General features: G+C 30.2%; 1 protein-coding gene and 1 pseudogene across 2 annotated transcripts; both read left to right on the top strand.

Annotated features, from left to right (window-relative positions):
- Positions 1–1,229: 1,229 nt before the first annotated feature.
- LOC110723543 lies at positions 1,230–11,118 on the top strand (annotated as a pseudogene).
- Positions 11,119–15,182: 4,064 nt separating this feature from the next.
- Positions 15,183–23,391, top strand: LOC110723678 (cationic amino acid transporter 5). Of its 2 annotated transcripts, XM_021903022.1 has the most exons (3): positions 15,183–15,386; positions 15,914–16,079; positions 21,516–23,391. In XM_021903022.1, the coding sequence occupies exon 3, from the start codon at positions 21,590–21,592 to the stop codon at positions 23,189–23,191; it is 1,602 nt and encodes a 533-aa protein (XP_021758714.1). In that variant the 5' UTR covers positions 15,183–15,386; positions 15,914–16,079; positions 21,516–21,589; the 3' UTR covers positions 23,192–23,391. The 2 variants fall into 2 exon arrangements, with proteins under 2 accessions (XP_021758714.1, XP_021758713.1); XM_021903021.1 differs by lacking the exons at positions 15,183–15,386; positions 15,914–16,079 and having other exon boundaries at positions 20,891–23,391.
- The last annotated feature ends 950 nt before the right edge of the window (positions 23,392–24,341 follow it).

Genomic DNA, 24,341 nt, shown 5'->3' with positions numbered 1-24,341 from the left:
CGGTGAGTAGATTCTGGCCGAGAAGCTGAGCTGCTGCTCTTATGCATTTCTGGTCGGGAGGTTAAGGATCCTTTGAAAATTTGAGGGTTCTTTTTCCTCTCTTTTTCAGTTTTCCAGGTATCCTCTTCCCACTCTTCCAGTTCCCGGAAGGAAGGAAGCTTCCCACCATCATGGTCTAGCTTCCTCCGTTGATGCCGGGTATGCGGAGGAGTTCGATCACGAGGTGGTGGCATATTTTGTGCCCTCATTGCCTCCATGAGCACTGCCAGCGCTCTTGCCACCTCCTCCGAGCTGGGCCCCGTCAAAGGGGTCCTCGGCCGAGTATGGGAATGAGAGCGCACAGTCGATGGTTGGCTTTGGGGCACTGAATGTGTCCTATGATCGGACTCACCTCTGCTAGACCGAGAGTGACTCGGCCTATGATGAGAGTTATGAATTACGGGAGAAAGGGAATCCTCCCTGTATGATCCTCCCCCCGAGTTGGCACCCTTGGGAGAGTTCCGGTCCGGCGAGGGTGATGGTGTAGGGGTTTTAGGCTTTTCGCCTGCTCCTTGACGGAGGCCTTTGCTCTTGCGGTTCTTAGCCATTGCTACTAAGATAATTGCAAGATGATCTTGGTTAGAAATTTGGCTTAAAGATTTTTGAAAGTCCTCCCCACAGACGGCGCCAAATTATTTCGGGTGAAAACAATGGGACCTTGTCGAAGGTCCGATGAAGTGGAGAAGAATGGATTCGGTCCAAGTGATGTTGGGCCGAAGGTTTCCTGCACAGTAAACACACGTAAACTAGCCTCGGGGGTGTTGCCGAGGAAGGCCCCTCCGATGCTAAAGTCTGTACAGTGTGTAGAAAGAGAACACTATGCAAGAGAATTAATTGCTTGAGGCTTTGCTTGAATGAATGTACAAATGTAATATTGATGGCTTTTATACCTTTGCATATATGGAGAAGTTGGGCCTTAGCCCAATTGGCTTGCCTTGAGGACTGATCTTTGACTTTAGCACAATTGGAGAGATGAACCTTGACCTTGGGCTTTTAATTGGATCATTTAATGCCTAGGCCCAATTGGACTAAATTGGACCCAAACAGTACCTTTCATTATTCTCAAATTCAATAGTCCTATTTTTTTTTCTCTTCATCCATTCAAAAGGGATTATTATTCAAAACTAACCAAACCCTAGAAGAGAAGTTTGCATGTGTGTACGTGTGCGTGCGTCCGTGTCTTGTATAGAATGACGAGTTCTCAAGAAATTATCTTAGTCTCGCGGTTGCATGAGGCTAGGAGTGATGATACTTCGGAGGAAGATGAATTGGAAGAGGAGGAGGATGATGATGATACTGAATTCGGAGATAATATTTTTTATCAAGATGGTGGTGAAGAAGTTACAACTTCGAGCAATTTTGGGAAAATCATTCACAATTTATTATGGGGAGGGAAAGGGCACGGACGAGGACAAGGACATGGTAATTTATTTTCCCTTGGGTCAGTTTTGGACCCAAGGGCAACATGGGTGCAAGAATGGAATAGAATATTCCTTCTCGTCTGCGTCACTGGCCTTTTTGTGGACCCTCTATTCTTCTATGCACTCTCGATTAGTGAGGCCTACCTTTGCCTCTTCGTCGATGGGTGGTTCGCGATCATGGTCACCGTGTTGAGGTGCATGACCGATGTGATGCACGTATGGAACATGTGGCTTCAACTAAAGATGGCCAAGCAACCGCCTTATAGGGGAGGCAATGGTGACATGAGTTTTTCTCGTAGGGTGGCTCTTGGATATTTTAAAGCTAAATATGGATTCTTCTTTGATTTGTATGTGATCCTTCCTTTACCCCAGGTATGTAAAGCATAATATCTACCTTAATCTTCTTAATTAATTAGTATTCATCAATAAAGTAAGGCAAATGAAATAAACATGTGTATCTAAATTAGCTTTAATAATAGCTCATTCGGTTATAATGATTAAAGTGCGTCAAATTTTAAGTTAAACATAGTTTTTTAATACAACATGCTCAAAATATCCCTTTCTTATTTGGGTTTCGAAGAATTGATTTGTATAAAAAATTCATTTACCATAAAATATTATTTGTTCGGATGGTTTAATAGGTCATTTACCTTAAAACATTATTAGTCATCTATGATAAGGTAGTCTAGTTAATACTACATGATTCATTTTATCATTTTTAATCAAACCCTTAATTTTTGTAAGTAAAAAATTAATTTAGACATTCAAATTTTAGAGTGTTTGTTTGATAAGACAAGACGAAGAAGAAAACACATAATATGTACTCCATAACTTCCAATAATCCTTAAGAAAACTACAGTACATATACGACTGACTTAGTATTTTATGTTGCGAATTCAGATATTCCATGTGTCGTATGAACCAAAGGTACAATATGAATATGCAACACTAACAATAATTTGAAATTCAATCATGAATAATTTGAATGCAAACAATTTCAAGAGTAAATAGGAGATCCAATTTGAAAATAAAAGAAAAAAGTAAAATTGATTTTCAAAATAAGACAAAAAATTGAATGCCTAATTTGTTTGTATAACAAAAAAATGAATAAGTTTAAATTTGGGAATTCAGAGAAGAAGGCTTTTTAGGGGGAAACGCTATAAACTATCGGATATGAGAGGTTTGTAAGTTAGCACAATAATTCAGTAAGAGACGACACTTGCATGTTGGAGTTGTTTTATGCATGCAAATTATAGGACCTCATAAACTAGTTAGTATACACGTGAATGATTCATGTCTTTTACTTTCTTCGAAATATAAATCTCATAACTTCTCAAATCTCGAGTATTGTAGGAATAATATACATATCCTGTTCTTCTATCGAGTGTTTATGGCTACTTGTTAAATTAACTTGTATTTTTTGTTAATATGTTAATGTGATAATTATGTAAAGTATATTTTCATCATACTTAAAACATTTAATTTCGAATGTCAATAGACTAGATAGTTTTTCCTTTGGGATGATAATGAGTGCCAAAGATTGAAAAGTAATGGTTATTAATAATTGATTTTCTTTTGGGTTATTTATGAATTTATGAGTTCTTAAAATTGAAATGAAGAATAAGAAAAACTTAAGTTCAATTTGAGTACAAGATGATGTATAAGTTTCACATCATAAAGTAATGTTTTAAGTTTTTAAAGCAGTATTCATTCAAGAGCTACGGGGTATATATTAATACTACCTCCGTTTAATGTTTTTTGCAACTTTGGCCATTATATGAGAGATCTAAAATATCCCAAAGTTGCAAAAAACATGAAATGAAGGTAGTATATATTTATGAGATATATAACAACCAAAGAAGCATACAAAAGTTTCTCTATATTACTTTCTCCATCAAATTGTATTTTATAAAATAATGCAAAATCTTGAAAGTTCCACTAAAACTAAAAATTTGAATATATTTCAAACCTAATTTTTATATTATCTTACAATGTGACAATCAAATTTCAAAATCTGCCGTTTTTAACACTCTTTATTTGGCCTACATACCTTCAATTCATATTAATATCAAAATGTTCTTTTTCCGCCTTTACTACAAACTATATCCTATGCAAATTATTATTTGACAGTACAAAACAGAATTTTGAAATTCAATTATTGTTAATATAATTACATAAGAAAGTATTTAATGTATTGGAGATCCCTTTGAAATCCTCAAAGCATTACTTTGAGCAATATTATCTTTAATAATTATATTATATATATTATATGTAGCAAGAAGAATAATTGGAAACTAATATTTTAAAACTACTATTCTGGATTGCCCAAAGACTAATATAACAATATGTTTTTCTTATATAAAATAATAAATAATAGTCATGGTCAAAGTTTCTCAGATTACTTTATAAATGAAAGAGACCGAAGATAAACAGAACGAGGGGAATATTAGGGTTTTGCTAACATGAATATCAACCAATAACACATGGTGTTTAAAGTTTACAAATAGTATTTCGACCTTTTTCTTTACTTGCTTAGTTGCTTTGACAACGTGTAGCACGCAATGCCCTCAAAAAAGACAACTAGCTAGGTTGTGTTAAGATGAAGTGGAAGACAAAGAATATGATCAGTCACCAACAAATCTTCTTAATGAAGTGAATGATGGAATTATATGTTTGTCTTCACCTCTTTCATTCAATTCTCCATTTCAGTTCTTGTAAAAACATTCTATCTGTCCAAGTACGAACTAACAAAATTGTACAAAAAAAGCAGGAGAATAAACCAATTGTAGATATATATAACAAGCTAAAACATACGAAATAAAATTTTAAGATTTGTCCCTACTCATTTGCGCATTAAATGTATTTTTTGTATTACAACTGTCACAAATCACAAAGGTCAATGATATAATTTGTAGACTTTGAGCCAAAACTATTCCATTTAGGTTATCCAATATCCATTGATTTAAGTTGCGTATGTAATCAACAAATGCTTAGATCAGCTAACAATTGTTCCACCTTGAATTGATTTGAGGTCGATCTTAGGTTTGAGCGAACGCAACATATGTTGGGAGAGATTTCCTCCCAATCATAGCCTAACCTAGCTTGAATTCAGAATAGTTAGATTCTAGTAGGCTCTAAATTATCAGATGAGATGTTAGGCTGCCAATAAGATATTTGAAAATAGCTTAAAGTTAGGTTTATCATCTCATCAAACATATCATTAAAAGTACTAGTGCAATCGTGTGGTTTTTTCTCTTGGTTCTCGGGTTTTCACATAAAGTCTAAGTGTGTTGTGTCACTTTATTATTGTTTCTTGCCTTAAATGTACTACATATTTCCTTATAATGATTATTGCTTAATTATGATTAACATAATTAGGGAGCCACGATTCTAACATCGTTTACACCATTTATCCTTTGCAGATTGTATTATGGCTAGTAATCCCATTTTTGGTAAGAAGAGGATCAACAAATGAATAACAGTATTGTTGATCATGTTCCTATTCCAATATCTTCCAAAGATCTATCACTCAGTTTGCCTCCTTCGTCGAATGCAAAAATTCTCAGGCTATGTTTTTGGTACAATCTGGTGGGGATTTGCCCTTAACATGATTGTCTATTTCGTCGCATCACATGTAAGTTTTTCCTCCATTAGTTAGCTTCCTTTGTTGAAGCAATGCTATCTAACATCGATCATTCCTTTTTATGTACGTACTTTGTGTACAAGTCAGTTTTTGTCTAGAATAATTCATCTTTTGAACACATGAATGAACAAGTTGTATACCAATATACCATAGTTAACAGCGGTCCGAATTCGAGCAAGTGATGATCATAGACATAGTTAAAGGAAAACAGTACATTATTGCCTATAAGAAATACAGAAAATCCATGTTACATGTTGAAGAAATATTCATCATGTAACTTTGCATTATTAGGATAAATACTGTGAAAGTGATTCGAAAGTAATGCACGTAGGCCAAGTACCAAAAGTGTGCTAGCCTGCTAGGTTTAAATAGTGTTAAATTGTACGGATTTCATGAGTAAAAATTCGATCATATAATTGTAATTTTATGTTAAAAGTTCTATACTTTCGACATATTAGGCCCTGTTTGGTAATTATCTGGTAGCTGATTAATATAGCTGATTGTATTAGTTGATTTGACTAGCTGGTTATATTAGTTGGTTTGACTAGGGTAGCTGATTGATATAGTTGATTGTATTAGTTGATTTGACTAGCTGGTTATATTAGCTGGTTGGAAGTAAATAGTTGTTAAAGGTTAGCTGTTTTATTTTATTTAAGAGCCAAAAAGCTCAATGTTCAATAAGCTAATTTTAAAAAGCTCTTATAATGAGCTTTTTCTAAAATAGCTTTTTGAGCCCAAAAAGCTTTTTTAATAAGCTATTTACCAAGCACCCAAATAAGCTTTTTTTACTGGTCAAACATTTAATTGGACAAAATAAGCTAAAAGCTCTTTACCAAACTTTATCTCCTAGCTCAGAAAACTTGTCTCTAATTCAAGACCTTGGTAACTAGTGAAAGAAAACATACTTGTATAATGACTTTAAAAAGTATCATTTTAACTTTGGATTGTATTTTCTAAGTTGGAGCTCATAAGATCAAGCTTGGCTAATTATGAACCGAGCTTGATTTCTAATAGATAGGGCTAGCTAGATGTTGTTACGAGTCGTGTTATATAAGCATGCAATTCCTAGTTGAGGTTTACAGTCATCAAGACAAAGGGATCGGAGACTTAATTATGTTTGAATAACTTGACCATATTTCAGGCAGCAGGAGCATGTTGGTACTTGCTAGGGTTCCAAAGGGTAACCGAGTGTTTAAAAGACGAATGTAGTAAAATGCACGGGTGTAGCGCGAAAATGCTAGCTTCCCAAGAGCCTATCTACTATGGTTATAAAGCCTTGATCAAAGATCACGGTCGTAATTTTTGGGCTTCTAATAGAACAGCAAGGTCTAATTGCTTGGAGAGTTACAATAACTATGAATATGGAGCTTACAAATGGGTTATTTACCTTGTTAGCAATAACAATCGCTTTGAAAAGATACTTATGCCTATTTTTTGGGGGCTTATGACTATGAGGTAACTCTTCTTAATTATTTTCCTTCATCTTCCCTTATTATTTATGCAAATATCCTTATAATATATGCTCAATTAAAGTCTTAATATAAATTCATGTAAGTGTGAATTAATTGACTAAGGCATGTTCTCATTGAACTCAGCTGAATTGCTGAGCTGAACTTAACTGAACTGAACTGAAATGAATATTTTATAAGAGAAGAAAATAGCTGAACTGAAAATAAACGTATGAGAATAGGAAATTTGAGTGTTTGCACAATTAGTTTAACTTATTTTAAAAGGGTGTGATTTGATGTCTAAACTACATTCCAACAAAAAACATTTTATGCATGCCTCTAAGTATTGTGTGATAAAATGTGCTAGCTAGACATGAATTATTAAAGTCTAAACTATATACTAACATATAAAAACAGTATTATGTCACTAACTTAATTAGTTTGGCAACTAGTATAGAGTGAGTCACTCTTGAGTAATGTTTGACACCCTTAAACAATCCAATCCCAAAGTAGTTATGGACTTGTGATAGTATTTTTTCAGAAAAGTGTGAATAGCATCTCATCTCATGTGGTATGGTACGTATGTTGTCCATATATTCTATCATGCTATATATGGATAGTCTTCATGTCATTGTTCGATCCTATGGTACGGTGACACCTCAAATTAAGAGATTACATATTTTGTGAACTGAACTACTTAGAAACCAACTCGGCCTTTGATATGATTATTCAATCACAAAACAAATTTGGATTTAATTTTAATGATTCTAGTCTGATTTGATTTTGGACTGATAAACACCCTCCTAATTTGCAAAATAGTTACAAATTTACAATAATTAGGATATGCAAAATTAGGTTTTTCTCGAGAAGTGAGCTACCCTACTCCCTAGTAGATTAAATTACAAAATTCAATTTCTTTCAAAGTACATACTAACAAAATTCAATTTCTTTCAAAGTATATACTAACAAAATTCATTTTCTTTCAAACTACAAATCTTTTGACAATTAATCCACTTATTTGTCCACAAACTGTTTATGTCGAATTTTCATGAAGCCATTTATAGCTACAAATATACAAATTGCCTGAAATCAACAAAGCATTGGTAATATTTGGGTCCATGAAAAAAGATTTGAATTTGAAATTCTACCTTAAGCCAAAATAGGTTTTTTTAATAATTGAAAAAAATTCTTATGTGCTGATGAATTTTTTTTATGCTGTTCAAAAACATGCTACATGTTATAGTAGGACCATATTTAAAAAAAAATGTTTTGATCATAATATGACTGAATGGACTGCCATGAATGACTTTATAATATATGTTTAATTTTGTCATTTTGTTATTGTTTTTATGCAGCACATTTGGAAATTTAGAAAGCACAGCAGAATGGCTAGAATCTCTCTTTGTAATCATTGTCTTAACTACTGGACTTCTTCTAGTCACCATGTTAATTGGTAATATCAAGGTAACTTAATTTTTAATTACTTCTTATGATTTACTTCTTGAAAGTTAGATAAAAGTGGTTACTCACCAACAAGAAAAAGATAAAAGTTGTTGTTAAATGCATGTATGGATTATCTTACTCAGTTTTTCTTGTTAGCAATTGATTACAATTTTTGAAGTATAAGTGAATTATTTGAGTAGAAATCATTTGAAACTCTATTAGTAATGATTGTAGGTATGAAGTAATTTTAGAGAATTCTATCCTGAATTGCATTCAATTCACCTCATATAAGAAGTTATTTATTAGTCCTAAAAAGGAAAGTATTGATTTAGAAAAGTGAAAACAACACAAATTTATTAGAAACAGTTTTTTTTTTTTTTTTTTTTTTTTTTTTTTTTTTTTTTTGAGGCATAGTGAAATTTAGGTAAAATAGAACATATTCTTGATGAAAATAATGAAAAAGTAGGTTTTTTTTATTTATTAATTTATTGATTTAGTTTTTTTATTTTTTATTTTTTATTTTTTATGTATTTTGAGCTGATGAATAAAGCAAGTCATAAGCTCAATATTATACAGAGTACACTTTTATAATTGGTATTTATACACTACAGTACCCCCGTTCCATAATAATTGACACATTTAAGCTTGACACACTTGCATTTGTAAACATTTGTAAAACAAAGAAAAAAAATGATATTATTAAACATTATATCAATATCTATTTAGCAATATTTTACATGATAAATGACCATAGTCAAAGTTAATACTCCCTCCGTTTTAAATACTGGCTCTAGTTCTCTATGCGCGGAGTTTTAGGAGAAATTGGAGAAGTAATAAAATATAGAGATAGTGAGGTTAATCGGTAAGTTGGAGAAAAGAGAATCTAAAAGTAATAAATTGAGTCCACTAGTTGAGAGAAATGAATTAAATATTATAAAAACTTTCCAAATAAGGAAATAGAGCAAGCATTTAAAAACGGCCGTAAAAGAAAAGTGGAGCAAATATTTAAAAAGGATGAATCACATGAATAGTGAATAAAGTTTACATATACAATTATTTTATATGGAACAAATGAGGTAAATAAAAATTACAACAATTCATAGATGATGTGGAGCCAATCTATAATCTATAATTCAATACTAAAGCAAAACCTTTTTTTTTTTTTTTTTGGAATTTTCCCTCCTAAACTTTGCTTTATTTATTTATTTGATTATTTATTTATTTTAGATTTTTACATAATTATTAATTTTCGTAGGATCATTATTATTCAACACAAAGTTTCATATATTGTTGATCACACCGTATGATTGAGGTTACTTACTTAGGGTTAATTCAGTCGGTCAGGAGTTACTCGGTTAGGGGCTACTTAGTCATGGGTCACTCGTTCGGTCAGGGATTAATCGGTTGATTAGGGGTTACTCGATCGATCGAGTTTACCTCCTCAGTGTCTTGGTGTGTGTCATTCGCCCATTCGGCCACACATTGTGACCAAGCACACATTAAACACATTGATTATCATTATTTATAGTTATGCACATCTTTTTACGCACTTCAAATTAGTTAATTAACAAACTTCATTATTTATTTATTTATGGGTTGACAATTGACTTACATATATATAGAGACTTCTATACTTCAATTACTTTTCCATTTTAATTTTAGAAATCGAGCATGGCTCGGGCATTATCTAGTTATTAACATAAGTAAGCCCTATAATTAATTTGCTATTGTTAAATAAAATGTAGGTGTTCTTGCATGCAACAACATCAAAGAAGCAAGCAATGCAGCTTCGAATGAGAAACATAGAATGGTGGATGAAAAAGAGGAAATTGCCTTATAAATTGAAGCAAAGAGTCCGTAACTATGAATGGCAACGTTGGGCTGCCATGCGAGGGGTTGATGAATGTGAGATGATCCGAAACCTTCCTGAAGGCCTTAGGAGGGACATCAAGTACCATCTTTGCCTCGATTTAGTTAAACAGGTATAACTTTAAATAAAAAACATTTTCATGACTATGTACTTTGTAGAACTTTATTATCGTGTCATGTTTTTTTTACATAAATCGTCTATAATTCAATTTATTTTGGTTATCAGTGTTGAGACGAGATAATTTATTCCAACTTTAACTCAAAGTCTGAATTCCTGTCCACTTTTTAATTCAAGACTTGTTTAACTTGACTTATACTCTGTACTCCTTATATAGGTGCCGTTATTTCAGCATATGGACAACCTAGTTTTAGAGAACATATGTGACCGTGTCAAGTCCCTTGTGTTCACTAAGGGAGAAACGGTAAGTAAATATTCATTCATTTTGCGATTACAATCTTTTGCTTCATGTGCAAAGAAAAAACATGCATTAAGGTGTTTCACTAGTAGTTTCAAAAATATTATTGCAAATTACACGAATTATGGTCTATAACAACCAAGAAATGAAGGCCCAATTATGGTCCACTTTTATGAAAATTGAACTTCAAATTTGAATTTTTCTTCCTATAGATAACCAAAGAGGGTGATCCAGTACGAAGAATGTTATTTATAGTCCGAGGTCATCTTCAAAGCAGCCAATTTCTTAGAGACGGCGTAAAAAGTTGTTGTATGTTAGGCCCTGGTAACTTCAGCGGAGATGAATTATTGTCATGGTGTCTAAGAAGGCCATTTATCGAACGATTACCACCTTCATCATCGACACTAGTCACCCTTGAAACAACCGAAGCATTTGGACTAGAAGCCGAAGATGTTAAGTACGTAACACAACATTTTCGTTACACATTTGTTAACGAAAAGGTTAAGAGGAGTGCAAGGTATTACTCCCCTGGATGGAGGACTTGGGCTGCTGTCGCGATTCAGTTAGCTTGGAGAAGGTATAAGCATCGATTGACACTAACTTCGTTGTCTTTTATTAGGCCTAGAAGGCCATTGTCGCGGACTTCTTCTCTTGGAGAAGATAGGTTGAGGCTTTAAACTGCTCTTTTGACATCTCCTAAGCCAAATCAGGATGATTTTGAGTTCTAATTTGAGGATAAAAAATTGTTTTGTTAAGAACAATGATATATAATGGTGTATATGAATAAGTTTTATTGCCATTAGGAGGTTTGATTATTGTAGCAATGTAAATAAACTTTATATCCATGTTTTCATTCATTTTATATGATAAATCTCTTGTTTAGATTCATAAGCAAATTTCAATTTGTTAAAAGGGTGACGAGTTTCATAATATAAATCGATCAATGCCTACAAGGCTAAATATACATGGTTGAGTATATCATTATTTTTTTGTAATTACCTTTATGTAATACTTTGAGATAAACTTTTTTAGTCATGAATATTCAGTTCTATTATATTATATAATACATAAATTATTAGTTGCGCATGGAAGTATCTAACGTGATTTTCTTACAATACATGTTAGACATGATCAAGTGTGCAAGAGTAATATGCCGCTTTTATACGAGCAAGTGTCTTGAGTTTTCTCCGGTGATGGAGCACATTTTAAGTGCTCCTAGCCTAGTAGGTGCACCATATGAAAATTGACGTTAATGGACATAATGGAGCTATGGGGCTTTTTTGCTATCTTATATAGGTCTTACGGTGAGTACAATAATTATGGTAATATGTAAGATCAATTCTTATATGTCTTTTGGGCCTATATTTAAACCAAAAACGGTAGAATTATGAGATCTCTTGCCTACATAAGGAGTAGTTTCAAAAAAACATATTCATTGATGTACATAAACTACTTTCTAAGGGTTCGTTTGGCATTGTTGTGGTTTTCTGTTTTTTGGTTTCTAAAATATATGATATGTGTCCCATAATGAATCAAAAAATATATAAAATTATTAAAATTATAATTATTTGGAAAACTGAAAACAAAAAAGTGAAAACACCTTTTTCTTGTTTCCTGTTTTTGGTTTTTGGTTTTAAAAAAAAACAGAAAACTGAAAACCAAAACTGATGCCAAACAAGCCCTAATGTGTTTGACTTTTGCTTTAACTTTACAACTTTTCTTTTAGTAAATAATCATAAGATTATAAATAAAGGAGGCATTTTTGAAGAGCATTGAGAGCGTCACATAAGAAAAGGTATATTTTCGACCAATTAAAAATTAGATTTCTATTTTATTTTAGAATTAAATAAATCACTCGCCACAAAAAAAAAGTGACGAATGAAATTTTAAATTTTTGCCACGTAGGTAAAAACGACGAATAGTTATTTATTAGGATTTTAATTATTTAAGAACACTAAATTTTATCATTTTTATTTGTTACAAAACTAAAAATTATCTTTACACTAAATTTTATCATTTTTATTTGTTACAAAACTAAAAATTATCTTTAGATATTAGGATTTATATTATTTATAAAACTAAAAATTATATTTTGATATTTAAAAAATATAAATTATCATTTGATGTTAATGGTTTTATGTAAATATCTGATGATATGATACTTTCATACAAAATTTTAAAACTTATAATGCAAGAAAAAAATTAAGAGATCACCAAAAAAATATTTATATACAAAATGTATATATAAATTCGTGCATCGCACGCCACATAAACAAAATTAATATTTCGACCAATGAAAAATTAGATTTATATATTAATTTAGAATTTTAATTTTCAGTCGCCATTTAAGAAAAAATTAACAAATGAAATTTAAGAATTGAAAACAAAAAATAGTAATATAAGATTTAAATTATGAAAAAAACAAAATTATCTTTTATATTATCTTTTACATTAGGATTTATATTATTTTAACAAATAATTAGAAATTAAAAAATATATTTTGATTTAATGATTTTATCTAACTATCCGATGAATGAGATAATATTTATTTCAATTTATAAATTCAAGTTCTATGTACGTAAAATTTGAATAAGAATAATATAAAACTTAACAAAATATTTTACCTTAAATTAATGTTAAAATAATAGAATAGAAAATAAAAACAAAAAAATATTAAGAAATTACAAAAAAATATACAAATTGAAATATTTATAAACCGTGCATCGCACGGGCTTATATCTATGTTAATTTAAGTCTTTGTATGTATGTTATTTTACCTTTTTGCTACTTTTTTATTTAGCAAATAATGTATGTTTTATTTGTAAGAATTTTTTAATTATTAAAATTAATAATGAAAATATTATAAACATGTATACTATTTATCATTAATTTTGATTGTTTTTTTTGTTTTTTGTTTTTTTTTAAAAAAATTTCTATTTCATATCTGATTTCTCCCAATGTTACCAAAAAAAATCTCTTCGAGTTCCTCAGCAGCGATGCACGGGTTAGTTTATAGATTATTATTATTATTATTATTATTATTATTATTTTAGTATTTTTACTTTTTGTATTATTATTTTTAAGTATGAGATGCACGGGTTTATTTATAGCTTTTTATTTTTATTATTATTTCTTCAATATTTATTCATCAAATACATTAAAAATAATGAAGAGATGAATTATTAATTTAGTCGATATAATATTGCAATTCTTTACAAAGAAAAAATATAATTATTTCAACTTATTAAATACTACTTTTTATTAATAACATAATTAGAAATAAATTGCTAGTTTTAGACGGATTTTATCTTCATCTCCTCTATGGAGAGTATATTTTGCTTATGTAATTGTGGTGTATGAATCTTGGTCCTCCCGTGAATGATGCCGGCAAAATTACTCTATTCTCCTTTTCCATCTCAAGTGTGTAGTATGTAGTGTCTATTCTTTTTATATAATTCTGGTACATGTATCTTATGTCTCCGAAGAATGTTGGTGGCAAGATTTTTCTTTTCCCGTCTTCGGTCCTCGCAGTATCTTCGTTTTCCATTGCATCCCTCATCATGTTGAGTTGTGGTTGGCGTTGTTGGATATTCTCACCATATAGGTTTTGCGAAGGGTATTGTAAAGCCATGTAGGTTTGATATTAAACCAATGATTATTATTTTTACGTATTGTGTGGTTAATTGTTGATGCATGTATTATGAAATAGTTTTATGTCTATTTATAAGGAAATACAATAAATATTATCTTTTTTACATAAATTTTATCATATTTTTTATTGTTGATCTTATTTAATATTTTGTATTCCAATCCATATTTCCATGTACATCGGGTTAGTTTATATATTTTTTTTATTATTTTTTGAAATATTATTATGATTACTATTATTATTTTGTATTATTATTATTATTGTTAATTTGTTTGGATAATTTTTTTTGGATGGAAACACTTGTATTGATTATTTTAATTAATTGGTTACCCTAATTTTCGGAACGGTTACGGATCGGTTTTTCGGGTTTTCGGTTTTTCGGGTAGATTTGAAAAGGCTATCCCTTTCTTCTTTCAAAAAATATACTACCTCCAACCTCTGTTTCGCACTATCTGCAACATATTACAAAAACGGATGCTAAACTTTAAGTGCAACAAATCAAAAATTTTCCTCTTGTAAATTTTTTTGTATGATATTATTATATTACCCTTTCTTAAAGTTTCAAATCAAAATTAAAAGACTAAATGAGAATTGATTAGATTACATGCACGATCATATATATATTCTCATAAGAAATTCAAGTTTTACGGCCTGAATTATAATATGGTCACTATATTTTCTTGAAATAATACTACTATCTACTTCGTAACACTTAAGTGCTCTTTCAATAATAATAATACTAATAATAATAAAACACTAATAATTGGTTTTCCTTTGGAAAAAGGTAGGATACGTTGAAGAACTTATGATCATGACTTAATTTGTTTTTCAAAAAATAAAGTAAGAAATAAAATTAAACATAGCCAAAAGAAGCAATGTAGTCCCCTGTAACATTTGCCACTTGGGTGTATAATTTTTAAGTAAATACATGGACAGACAAAAAAGGCCTTGCACAATATTGGCTCGACCACCCACACACAATATTGATATCAGTTAAATTATCCCCTTCCATATATGCGAGAGATATTATAGTCTTAAACTTATAGAATACCATTGCAAAATAAGGCATTCAAAATACAAGTAAATGTCTTATGTAGATTGAGTATTTGCAATAAAATTAATACTCGTTTTTAATGTAGTACTTGTATCATCAATAAGTAAAAATTATACTCCGAACTTCATAACAACTCGATATTTATAAGGAAAATCAATTCTAAAAAAGTACCCATGATGAATAGTGTGAAAAGTGTGATTGTGAGGGCACTGAGGTTCGAACTCTCGACCTTATTGCCATGTTGAGTTGGTGTCATGAGTGATGAGTCTTCCTCCTGTATCTTCATTTGGATCTTTTCACTCACTGTTACGCTGCTCCTCTCTCTCTCTTCTCCATTGAAGCATATTCCCAGTTATCCCTCCAAGCGGCTTTTGATATATCTCTCCTCCATTGATTCATCTCAAGTAAGATTCATTTTTAATCATCAATTTTCAATTGCAAAATCTAGGGTTTATCGTTGATTTATTTGTCAGTATAGTCAATTTGGGGTTTTATATATTATGTTGGATTATTGAATTATTGATTGTGATTGCTGAAATTATGAAAGTTTAGAAAGGGTCATTTTGTTGATATTCTTATGCTAGAAGTTTTTTATGTGATTTTTGGAGCTTAATTTGACAATTGAGTTCAATTTGGTTGCCATTTTGTAGCAGCCTTTTGTTTATGACCATTCAATGTTTGATTAGTAGCATGAAATTGACCTATGATTTGAAGAGTTTAACTCAATGTGTGTAGTTTAGTCGATTAGTTTGTGAATGTATTGAGTTTTGATTAGTTGGCTGTTAATTTTGGCTTCATGGGTGTATCTAGATGAAGAAATTGATTGAAATTTGTATTTGTAATCGGTTTATTTGTTATTGTACTCACAAGAGTCACAACCCCATTGCTAATTTCTAAATGCTAACAAAGAAACTTGTGATTTCCTCTGTAGTTCATCAATGGCAATTTCCTCCCCTCATTGTATACGAAATTCCATTGTTCCTCGCGTTGCATTACCCAGGGGTTTGAATTATAGATGTGTGAATTTAAAGAAGACGCGGTTCCAAGTTTTGGCATGCTCTTCTGTGGCAGACAAAGGTCTTTCCTTTGACAAGAGAGTGAGTTCTCATTTCCTGCTTCTTGCTTGTTTTGGTACTGGTTTGCACTTGCTTTGGCTGCTTACATAGCCTTGTGGTATGCTTTTATAAAAATATTGTGTTTTGCTTATAATAAAAAATATTTGTAAAATTTGGGTTTTAAAAAAAGATATGACTATTACACAGAGGGTAAGTTTGAGAAAACTTCTTTGTAGACGATGTTCTTTGTGCTCCTTTTGTATGGACAAAAAAAAATTCAAAGTCGTGGAAGCTACAATACAGACCAAACATGATAACTTGCCACGATGTCCGAGGATTAAAACATTTATGCAGCGTTTATTTTTCCTTTCATTTGTCTCATGACTCTCATCTCTTTCAAACCTTGAGGAAAAAAATTTATTCAACTTCCTTTAATTTAAGGAACACAAACTATTAAAACTTTTTAAAAAATTATTTTAAAAAATTAGGAAAATATAGAATTGCACCATAAAACCCTAGCTACTATATTATAGAATTATTTACCCACTGCATTATAGAATTGCACCATTGAACCCTACTCCCTCCGTCTCATTCATAATAAAGTGTTCGCATATACTACCTCCGTTTCTTTTTAGTTAACACGTATTCCTTTTTAGGAAGTTTTTTTAGTTGACACGTTTTCTTTTAGGGTAACTTTTTTACCTTGCATTTACAAGTTACCCCACTTGCCTTTTCATTTTCACTCACTCTCTTTCCTCTCCTTAATATATGTGCCTAAATCAAACGCATCAACTAAATAGAAATGGAGGAATGAAGTATTATTTTAGAGAATTAAAGAAAGTGAAGTAAGTGTAAAATAATATGCCTTAGAAGTTTCTCCATAGAATACTCCATTTAGTCTCAATTGATGTATTAATTGGCGGTTTTTACACCATATGCCCCTGAGTTTTTTGTCTATCCATCATATAAACCTCTTAAATTTTCTTGTTAAATGTTGACTATTGATTGTTAACTTCGTCAATCATTAGATTTAATTATGACCCGAAATCACCCTAAATACATTTTCCCCACCCCTAAAACCACTCACATTCCTTTTTCCCACTCCCGAAACCACCTCAAATTTCCTTTTCTCATCCTCAAAATCAATCATATGGATATGGTTAATTGGTTATAGAGGTTTAGAGTGGTTTCGGGGGTTAGAGAAAAGAGATGAGTGATTTCGGGGATGGTGGGAGAGATCTAAGGTATGATTTTGATGCATAATTAACCAAATTTCACTCATCTTGTCATTAGAGGTGTATGGTGAATTTTTGTCAAAACACGGGATATAAGATGTGTACATTATCAGATCAAATATGTAACTTTCGACAAGTGCAATTTTCCAATAAGTAATAGGTTTTTTTTTTTTTTTTTTGGTGTGTATGTTTTTTGAAAACTTGATTAATGATTGCAAAAAACCCTAAAAACCCTATGGTTACTCTCAAATGTGAATGAGGTATATAGCGTTAATTATTAACCACTAAATGTAATGCGGTATCTTCTTCTACGTGGTGTAACAAAGACCCTTAATTAAACAAAATTAAAAAAACATAAGATTTTTTTTTTAAAAACCAAATACATACATAAGATTATACACATTATATTAGAAGTATAATTAATTAATTAGTCGATGATGAAAAATTACACTTGATGAAATTGCAGTGTTTCCACTCGATCTAGATTGATGATGGCCTTCCTCTCCCACCCTTCTTCCTCACCATAATTCTGCAATTGCCTGACGAATCTTTAGGAAAATTTTGGCCTGCTACTGCAAAACTTGACCTAAACGTGTTATACAAGTTGTACTGTTGTATTTTTCTTTTTTACACATACTTAGCCCTTTTATTTTCTAAATAAATGCTATTAGCCTACTTCCCTTTTTTATTTTTTATTTTTATTTTTATTTTTATGAGGTGCTCCATTAAATTTGACACACATGCAGTCATGCAGATATATATTTTTTTTATTTATAATAATAGTTTAAATTATCAATGACTATAAATTACAACCATTAAATTTTAATAATCTACTAAATTATAATTGAGACAATTTCAACAAATACCGCAATTTTTTTTTTTTTTTTTTTTTTTTATGAATAATTCACAAACATTGGTTAAAGTAAGTTAAATAAATACTGCAAATTGTCCCAATAAAGCACTTGAAAAAAATGGAAGGATTACTTGACCAATGTTATAGGGTTACTCGCTCAATTTTATAACTTAAAAGATTATTTGGCCAATGTTATATGTGTTACTTCGTCGGTATTATGAGCGGTCACACAACATGGTCAACCGCACAAAAAAATTATGCTACTAATCTAATATATATAAATAAAGTAGGCATTTTTGGAGAGCATTGGGAGCGCCACATAAGATAAGGTATATTTTTGACCAATTAAACATTAAATTTCTATTTTATTTAAGAATTAAAAAAATCACTCGCCAGCTAAACAAAAGTGACGAATGAAATTTTAAATTTTTGCCACGTAGGTAAAAACGACGAATAGTAATTTATTAAGATTTTAATTATTTAAGAACACTAAATTTTTTCATTTTTATTTGTTACAAAACTAACAATTATCTTTATATATAAGGATTTATATTATTTAAAAAAATAAAAATTATATTTTGATATTTAAAAAATATAAATTATCATTTGATGTTAATTGGTTAAAAGACATAATATTTTCATACAAAATTTTAAAATTATAATACAAGAAAAAAAATTAAGAGATCACCAAAAACATATTTATATAAAAAAAGAATATAAAAATTCGTGCATCGCACGCCACATAAGCAAAAAAAAATTTCAACCAATGAAAAATTAGAATTATATATTAATTTAGAATTTAAATTTTCATCGCTATTTAAGAAAAAATTAACAAATGAAATTTGAGAATTGAAAACAAAAAAAATTAGTAATTTAAGCTTTAAATTATGAAAAATAAATTATGAAAAAAAGAACAAAAATTATCTTTTTTATTATCTTTTACATTAGGATTTATATTATTTTAACAAATAATTAGAAATTAAAAAATATATTTTGATTTAATGATTTTATCTAACTATCCGATGATTGAGATAATATTTATTTCAATTTATAAATTCAAGTTCTATATACGTAAAATTTGAATAAGAATAATTTAAAACTTAACAAAATTTTTTACCATAAAAACAAAAAATATTAAGAATTACAAAAAAATATTTTATACAAAATGAAATATTTAAAAATCGTGCATCGCATGGGCATTTTTGGAGAGCATTGGGAGCGCCACATATGAAAGGTATATTTTCGACCAATTAAAAATTAGATTTCTATTTTATTTTAGAATTAAAAAATCACTCACCACTTAAACAAAAGTGACGAATGAAATTTTAAATTTTTGCCACGTAGGTAAAAACGACGAATAGTAATTTATTAGGATTTTAATTATTTAAGAACACTAAATTTTATCATTTTTATTTGTTACAAAACTAAAAATTATCTTTAGATATTAGGATTTATATTGTTTAAAAAACTAAAAATTATATTTTGATATTTAAAAAATATAAATTATCATTTGATGTTAATGGTTTTATGTAAATATCTAATGATATGATATTTTCATACAAAATTTTAAAACTTATAATGCAAGAAAAAAAATTAAGAGATCACCAAAAAAATTATTTATATACAAAGGTATATTTTCGACCAATTAAAAATTAGATTTCTACTTTATTTTAGAATTAAAAAAATCACTCGCCACTTAAACAAAATGACGAATGAAATTTTAAATTTTTTCCACGTAGGTAAAAATGACGAATAGTAATTTATTAGGATTTTAATTATTTAAGAACACTAAATTTTATCATTTTTATTTGTTACAAAACTAAAAATTATCTTTAGATATTAGGGTTTATATTATTTAAAAAACTAAAATTTATATTTTGATATTTAAAAAATATAAATTATCATTTGATGTTAATGGTTCTATATAAATATCTAATGATATGATATTTTCATACAAAATTTTAAAACTTATAATGCAAGAAAAAAATTAAGAGATCACCAAAAAAATTATTTATATACAAAATGTATATAAAAATTCGTGCATCGCACGCCACATAAGCAAAAGTAATATTTCGACCAATGAAAAATTAGATTTATATATTAATTTAGAATTTAAATTTTCAGTCGCCATTTAAGAAAAAATTAACAAATGAAATTTGAAAATTGAAAAAAAACAAAAGTTATCTTTTATATTATCTTTTACATTAGGATTTATATTATTTTAATAAATAATTAGAAATTAAAAAATATATTTTGATTTAATGATTTTATCTAAATAGCCGATGAATGAGATAATATTTATTTCAATTTATAAATTCAAGTTCTATATAAGTAAAATTTGAATAAGAATAATTTAAAACTTAACAAAATATTTTACCTTAAATTAATGTTAAAATAATAGAATAAAATATAAAAACAAAAAATATTAAGAAATTACAAAAAAAATATACAAAATAAAATATTTAAAAACCGTGCATCGCAAGGGCTTATATTTAGTATAAATTATAACTAGGTGATCATTAGTTAATTTAAAACTTTCAATATATGAAAGTGATGCAACTAAAAAGAAATAAAACCCTTAATATACAGAGATATTATTTTATTTAGGAAAAATTAGAAAAAATAATCTCAAATTAGAAAATGAAGACCCCCTAAAGTTCGGATTATTCCAAAATAATCCAAAATTGGGATTATTATAACAAAATTGATGAAAGTTGAGATTATTTTTTCTAATTTTTCCTTTTATTTATTAATTAATTAAAAAATTGGTTAAAAGTTGATAATATTTTTATTTTTTTTTGAAACAAAACTTGATGATAATATGATATCATTGCAACCCTCTATATGCTTCTAAAAATGTTGCCTTTTGTTGATTTAAAGCAGTATGGATTCAGAGTGATTTGGGAGGGAGTAATAAATTTTTTATTTATAGACTTGCTGATTAAAATTAATTCCTTGTAAAAGTAGGTGATGGAATTAACTTCCCCTTCCAAATTCTTATTGTACTGAAGCACATGGCAATGAATAAAAGGACCAAACAAATGAACAGTGCCAGAAATTGATTACACATACAGGACACAGACCTTAAGTCCTTAATTGACAATGTGATAATTTCTTAAATTCAAGAAAAGATTAACTTGATATGCAATCAAAGAAAAATATACCCTTATCTTGATATGATGTTGCTAAAATGCAAATGAATCTGGTTCACAAACTTATAGTCCAAAAACTTTAAAGTCAACAACTGCGTACTACTACTAATTCTACAACTCCTTATTTCATTGTTGCCAAAAGAACATTCTTACTTAGAAAAAGTGGCTAATCTAAGTGAATCTGACACTGCAAACCCACCAAGTTACTGGAAAATGAGTAAGACTGATTTTTTCCCAGGAGAGTCCTTTAAAAACTGGAGTGCCTACAGATCTGCAGTCTCGCAGACGTGCCACCGGTTCACAGACCGTCTTATGAGTCGTTCAAATGATGCGAATGAGCTTGGTGATATTCGACAGCAGAGTAAGAACGATATGAAGCGTTGCCTGAATTGGTGGGATTTAATCTGGTTCGGGTTTGGATCAGTGATCGGTGCAGGAATATTTGTTCTTACAGGCAAAGAAGCCCATGATGATGCTGGACCTGCTATTGTCATGTCTTATTTGGTTTCAGGTTTCTCAGCAATGCTTTCTGTGTTCTGCTATACAGAATTCGCGGTAGAGATTCCCGTCGCAGGTGGTTCATTTGCTTATCTGAGAATAGAATTGGGAGATTTTGCTGCATTCGTAGCAGCAGGTAACATTCTGTTAGAAGGAATTGTTGGGAGTGCAGCAGTTGCAAGAGGTTGGACCTCTTATTTCACAACTTTGTTGAATCTTCAGCCGAATTCTTTAAGGATTCATACTGATCTTTCTCAAGGGTTCAACATGTTGGATCCTATTGCAGTTGGAGTTCTTATAATTTCGTCTACAATCGCTATCATCAGTACTCGGAAAACTTCCATCTTTAACTGGATTGCATCAGCAATAAACACTGCTGTGATATTCTTTGTGATCATTGCAGGACTTTTACACGGAAAAACATCAAATATGACCCCATTTCTTCCCTATGGAGTAAAAGGGATCTTTCAGGCAGCTGCAATCATCTACTTTGCTTATGGTGGATTCGATACAATAGCCAACCTGGCCGAGGAAACAAGAAACCCAGCAGTAGATATACCAATAGGATTACTCGGGTCTATGTCCTGTATCATAGTGATATACTGCTTGATGGCTCTTTCACTGAGCATGATGCAGCCTTACTCAAGTATAGACCCTGATGCAGCATACTCACTGGCGTTCCAGAGTGTGGGATTGAAGTGGGCAAAGCCGCTGGTAGCTCTTGGTGCACTAAAGGGAATGACAACAGTACTACTGGTGGGATCACTAGGCCAAGCCCGATACATGACTCATATAGCACGAGCACACATGATCCCACCAGTATTTGCTTTTGTACACCCGAAAACAGGCACTCCTATAAATGCCACACTCTTAACAACCATATTAAGTGCCAGCTTTGCATTCTTCTCAAGCTTAGACACATTGTCAAGCTTGTTATCTATCAGCACTTTGTTTATCTTCATGATGATGGCGGTAGCACTCCTCGTGAGAAGGTACTACGTGAAAGGTGTCACCAGTCACAAAAATCTGAGAACACTAATTGGTTTATTGCTGATCATCATTGCTGCTTCGATAGGTAGTGCAGCTTATGGGAGTTCAAATCCTAAAGGTTGGTTAGCGTATACTATAACAGTCCCGTGTTGGTTATTGGCAACCATGGGTATAGCACTCAAGCTGCCTCAACAGCGTACATCAAAGGTCTGGGGTGTTCCTTTGGTCCCGTGGCTTCCATCCTTATCTATCGCCATCAATGTGTTTCTGATGGGTTCATTAAGGGCTGAAGCTTTCATTAGATTTGGCATTTGTACTGCTGTAATGTTGATCTACTATGTACTCTTTGGTCTCCATACAACTTACGACTTGGCACATCAGGAACACTTGGAAATTCAGAAGGTTCCTGACAACAGCACAGTTTGATCAGGATAGCAGGGTTTGGTTTATAGGAAGCCTAAAAATTGTGAGGCCAGTCGATGATTTAGAAGAATTATGTAAATAATCCTTCTATCTGATTATCACAAACATTGGAGTAGTTTAAATTACACTGTTATTGTGAGTTTGATGCAGGGAATATATACAAATCTAATAATAAGATTTTAATATACAAATAATATTTGCAATATTCTTATAAGTTTTTATGCCTCTTTATTTTCATTCGACTCAAAATAGGAGGGATGAGACCTTAAGAATAGGTAGTATGGATTGTCATGTGCGTTCTCTCAAGTCAAAACTGTAAGAAAATCCTTGTAAAGTAGGCATTTTTAGAGAGTATTGGGAGCGCCACATAAGAATAGGCATATTTTCGTCCAATTAAAAATTAGATTTCTATTTTATTTTAGAATTAAAAAAAGCACTCGCCACCTAAACAAAAGTGACGAATGAAATTTTAAATTTTTGCCACGTAGGTAAAAACGACGAATAGTAATTTATTAGGATTTTAATTATTTAAGAACACTAAATTTTATCATTTTTATTTGTTACAAAACTAAAAATTATCTTTAGATATTAGGATTTATAGTATTTAAAAAACTAAAAATTATATTTTGATATTTAAAAAAATATAAATTATCATTTGATGTTAATGGTTTTATGTAAATTATATAATACTTTCATACAAAATTTTAAAACTTATAATGCAAGAAAAAAAATTAGAGATCACCAAAAAAAATTTATATACAAAATGTATATAAAAATTCGTACATCGCACGCCGCATAATCAAAAGTAATATTTTGACCAATGAAAAATTAGATTTATATATTAGTTTTGAATTTTAATTTTCAGTCGTCATTTAACAAAAAATTAACAAATGAAATTTGAGAATTGAAAACAAAAAATAGTAATTTAAGATTTAAATTATGAATAATTTTTTTTTATAAGGTATATTTTCAACCAATTAAAAATTAGATTTTTATTTTATTTTGGAATTAAAAAAATCACTCGCCACCTAAACAAAAGTGACGAATGAAATTTTAAATTTTTGCGTAAAAACGACGAATAGTAATTTATTAGGATTTTAATTATTTAAGAACACTAAATTTTATCATTTTTATTTGTTACAAAACTAAAAAT

The sequence above is a fragment of the Chenopodium quinoa genome, unplaced genomic scaffold (assembly GCF_001683475.1).
Source record: "Chenopodium quinoa cultivar QQ74 unplaced genomic scaffold, ASM168347v1, whole genome shotgun sequence".
Taxonomy (NCBI): domain Eukaryota; kingdom Viridiplantae; phylum Streptophyta; class Magnoliopsida; order Caryophyllales; family Amaranthaceae; genus Chenopodium; species Chenopodium quinoa.
This window is presented reverse-complemented; position numbering and strand designations above follow the sequence as displayed.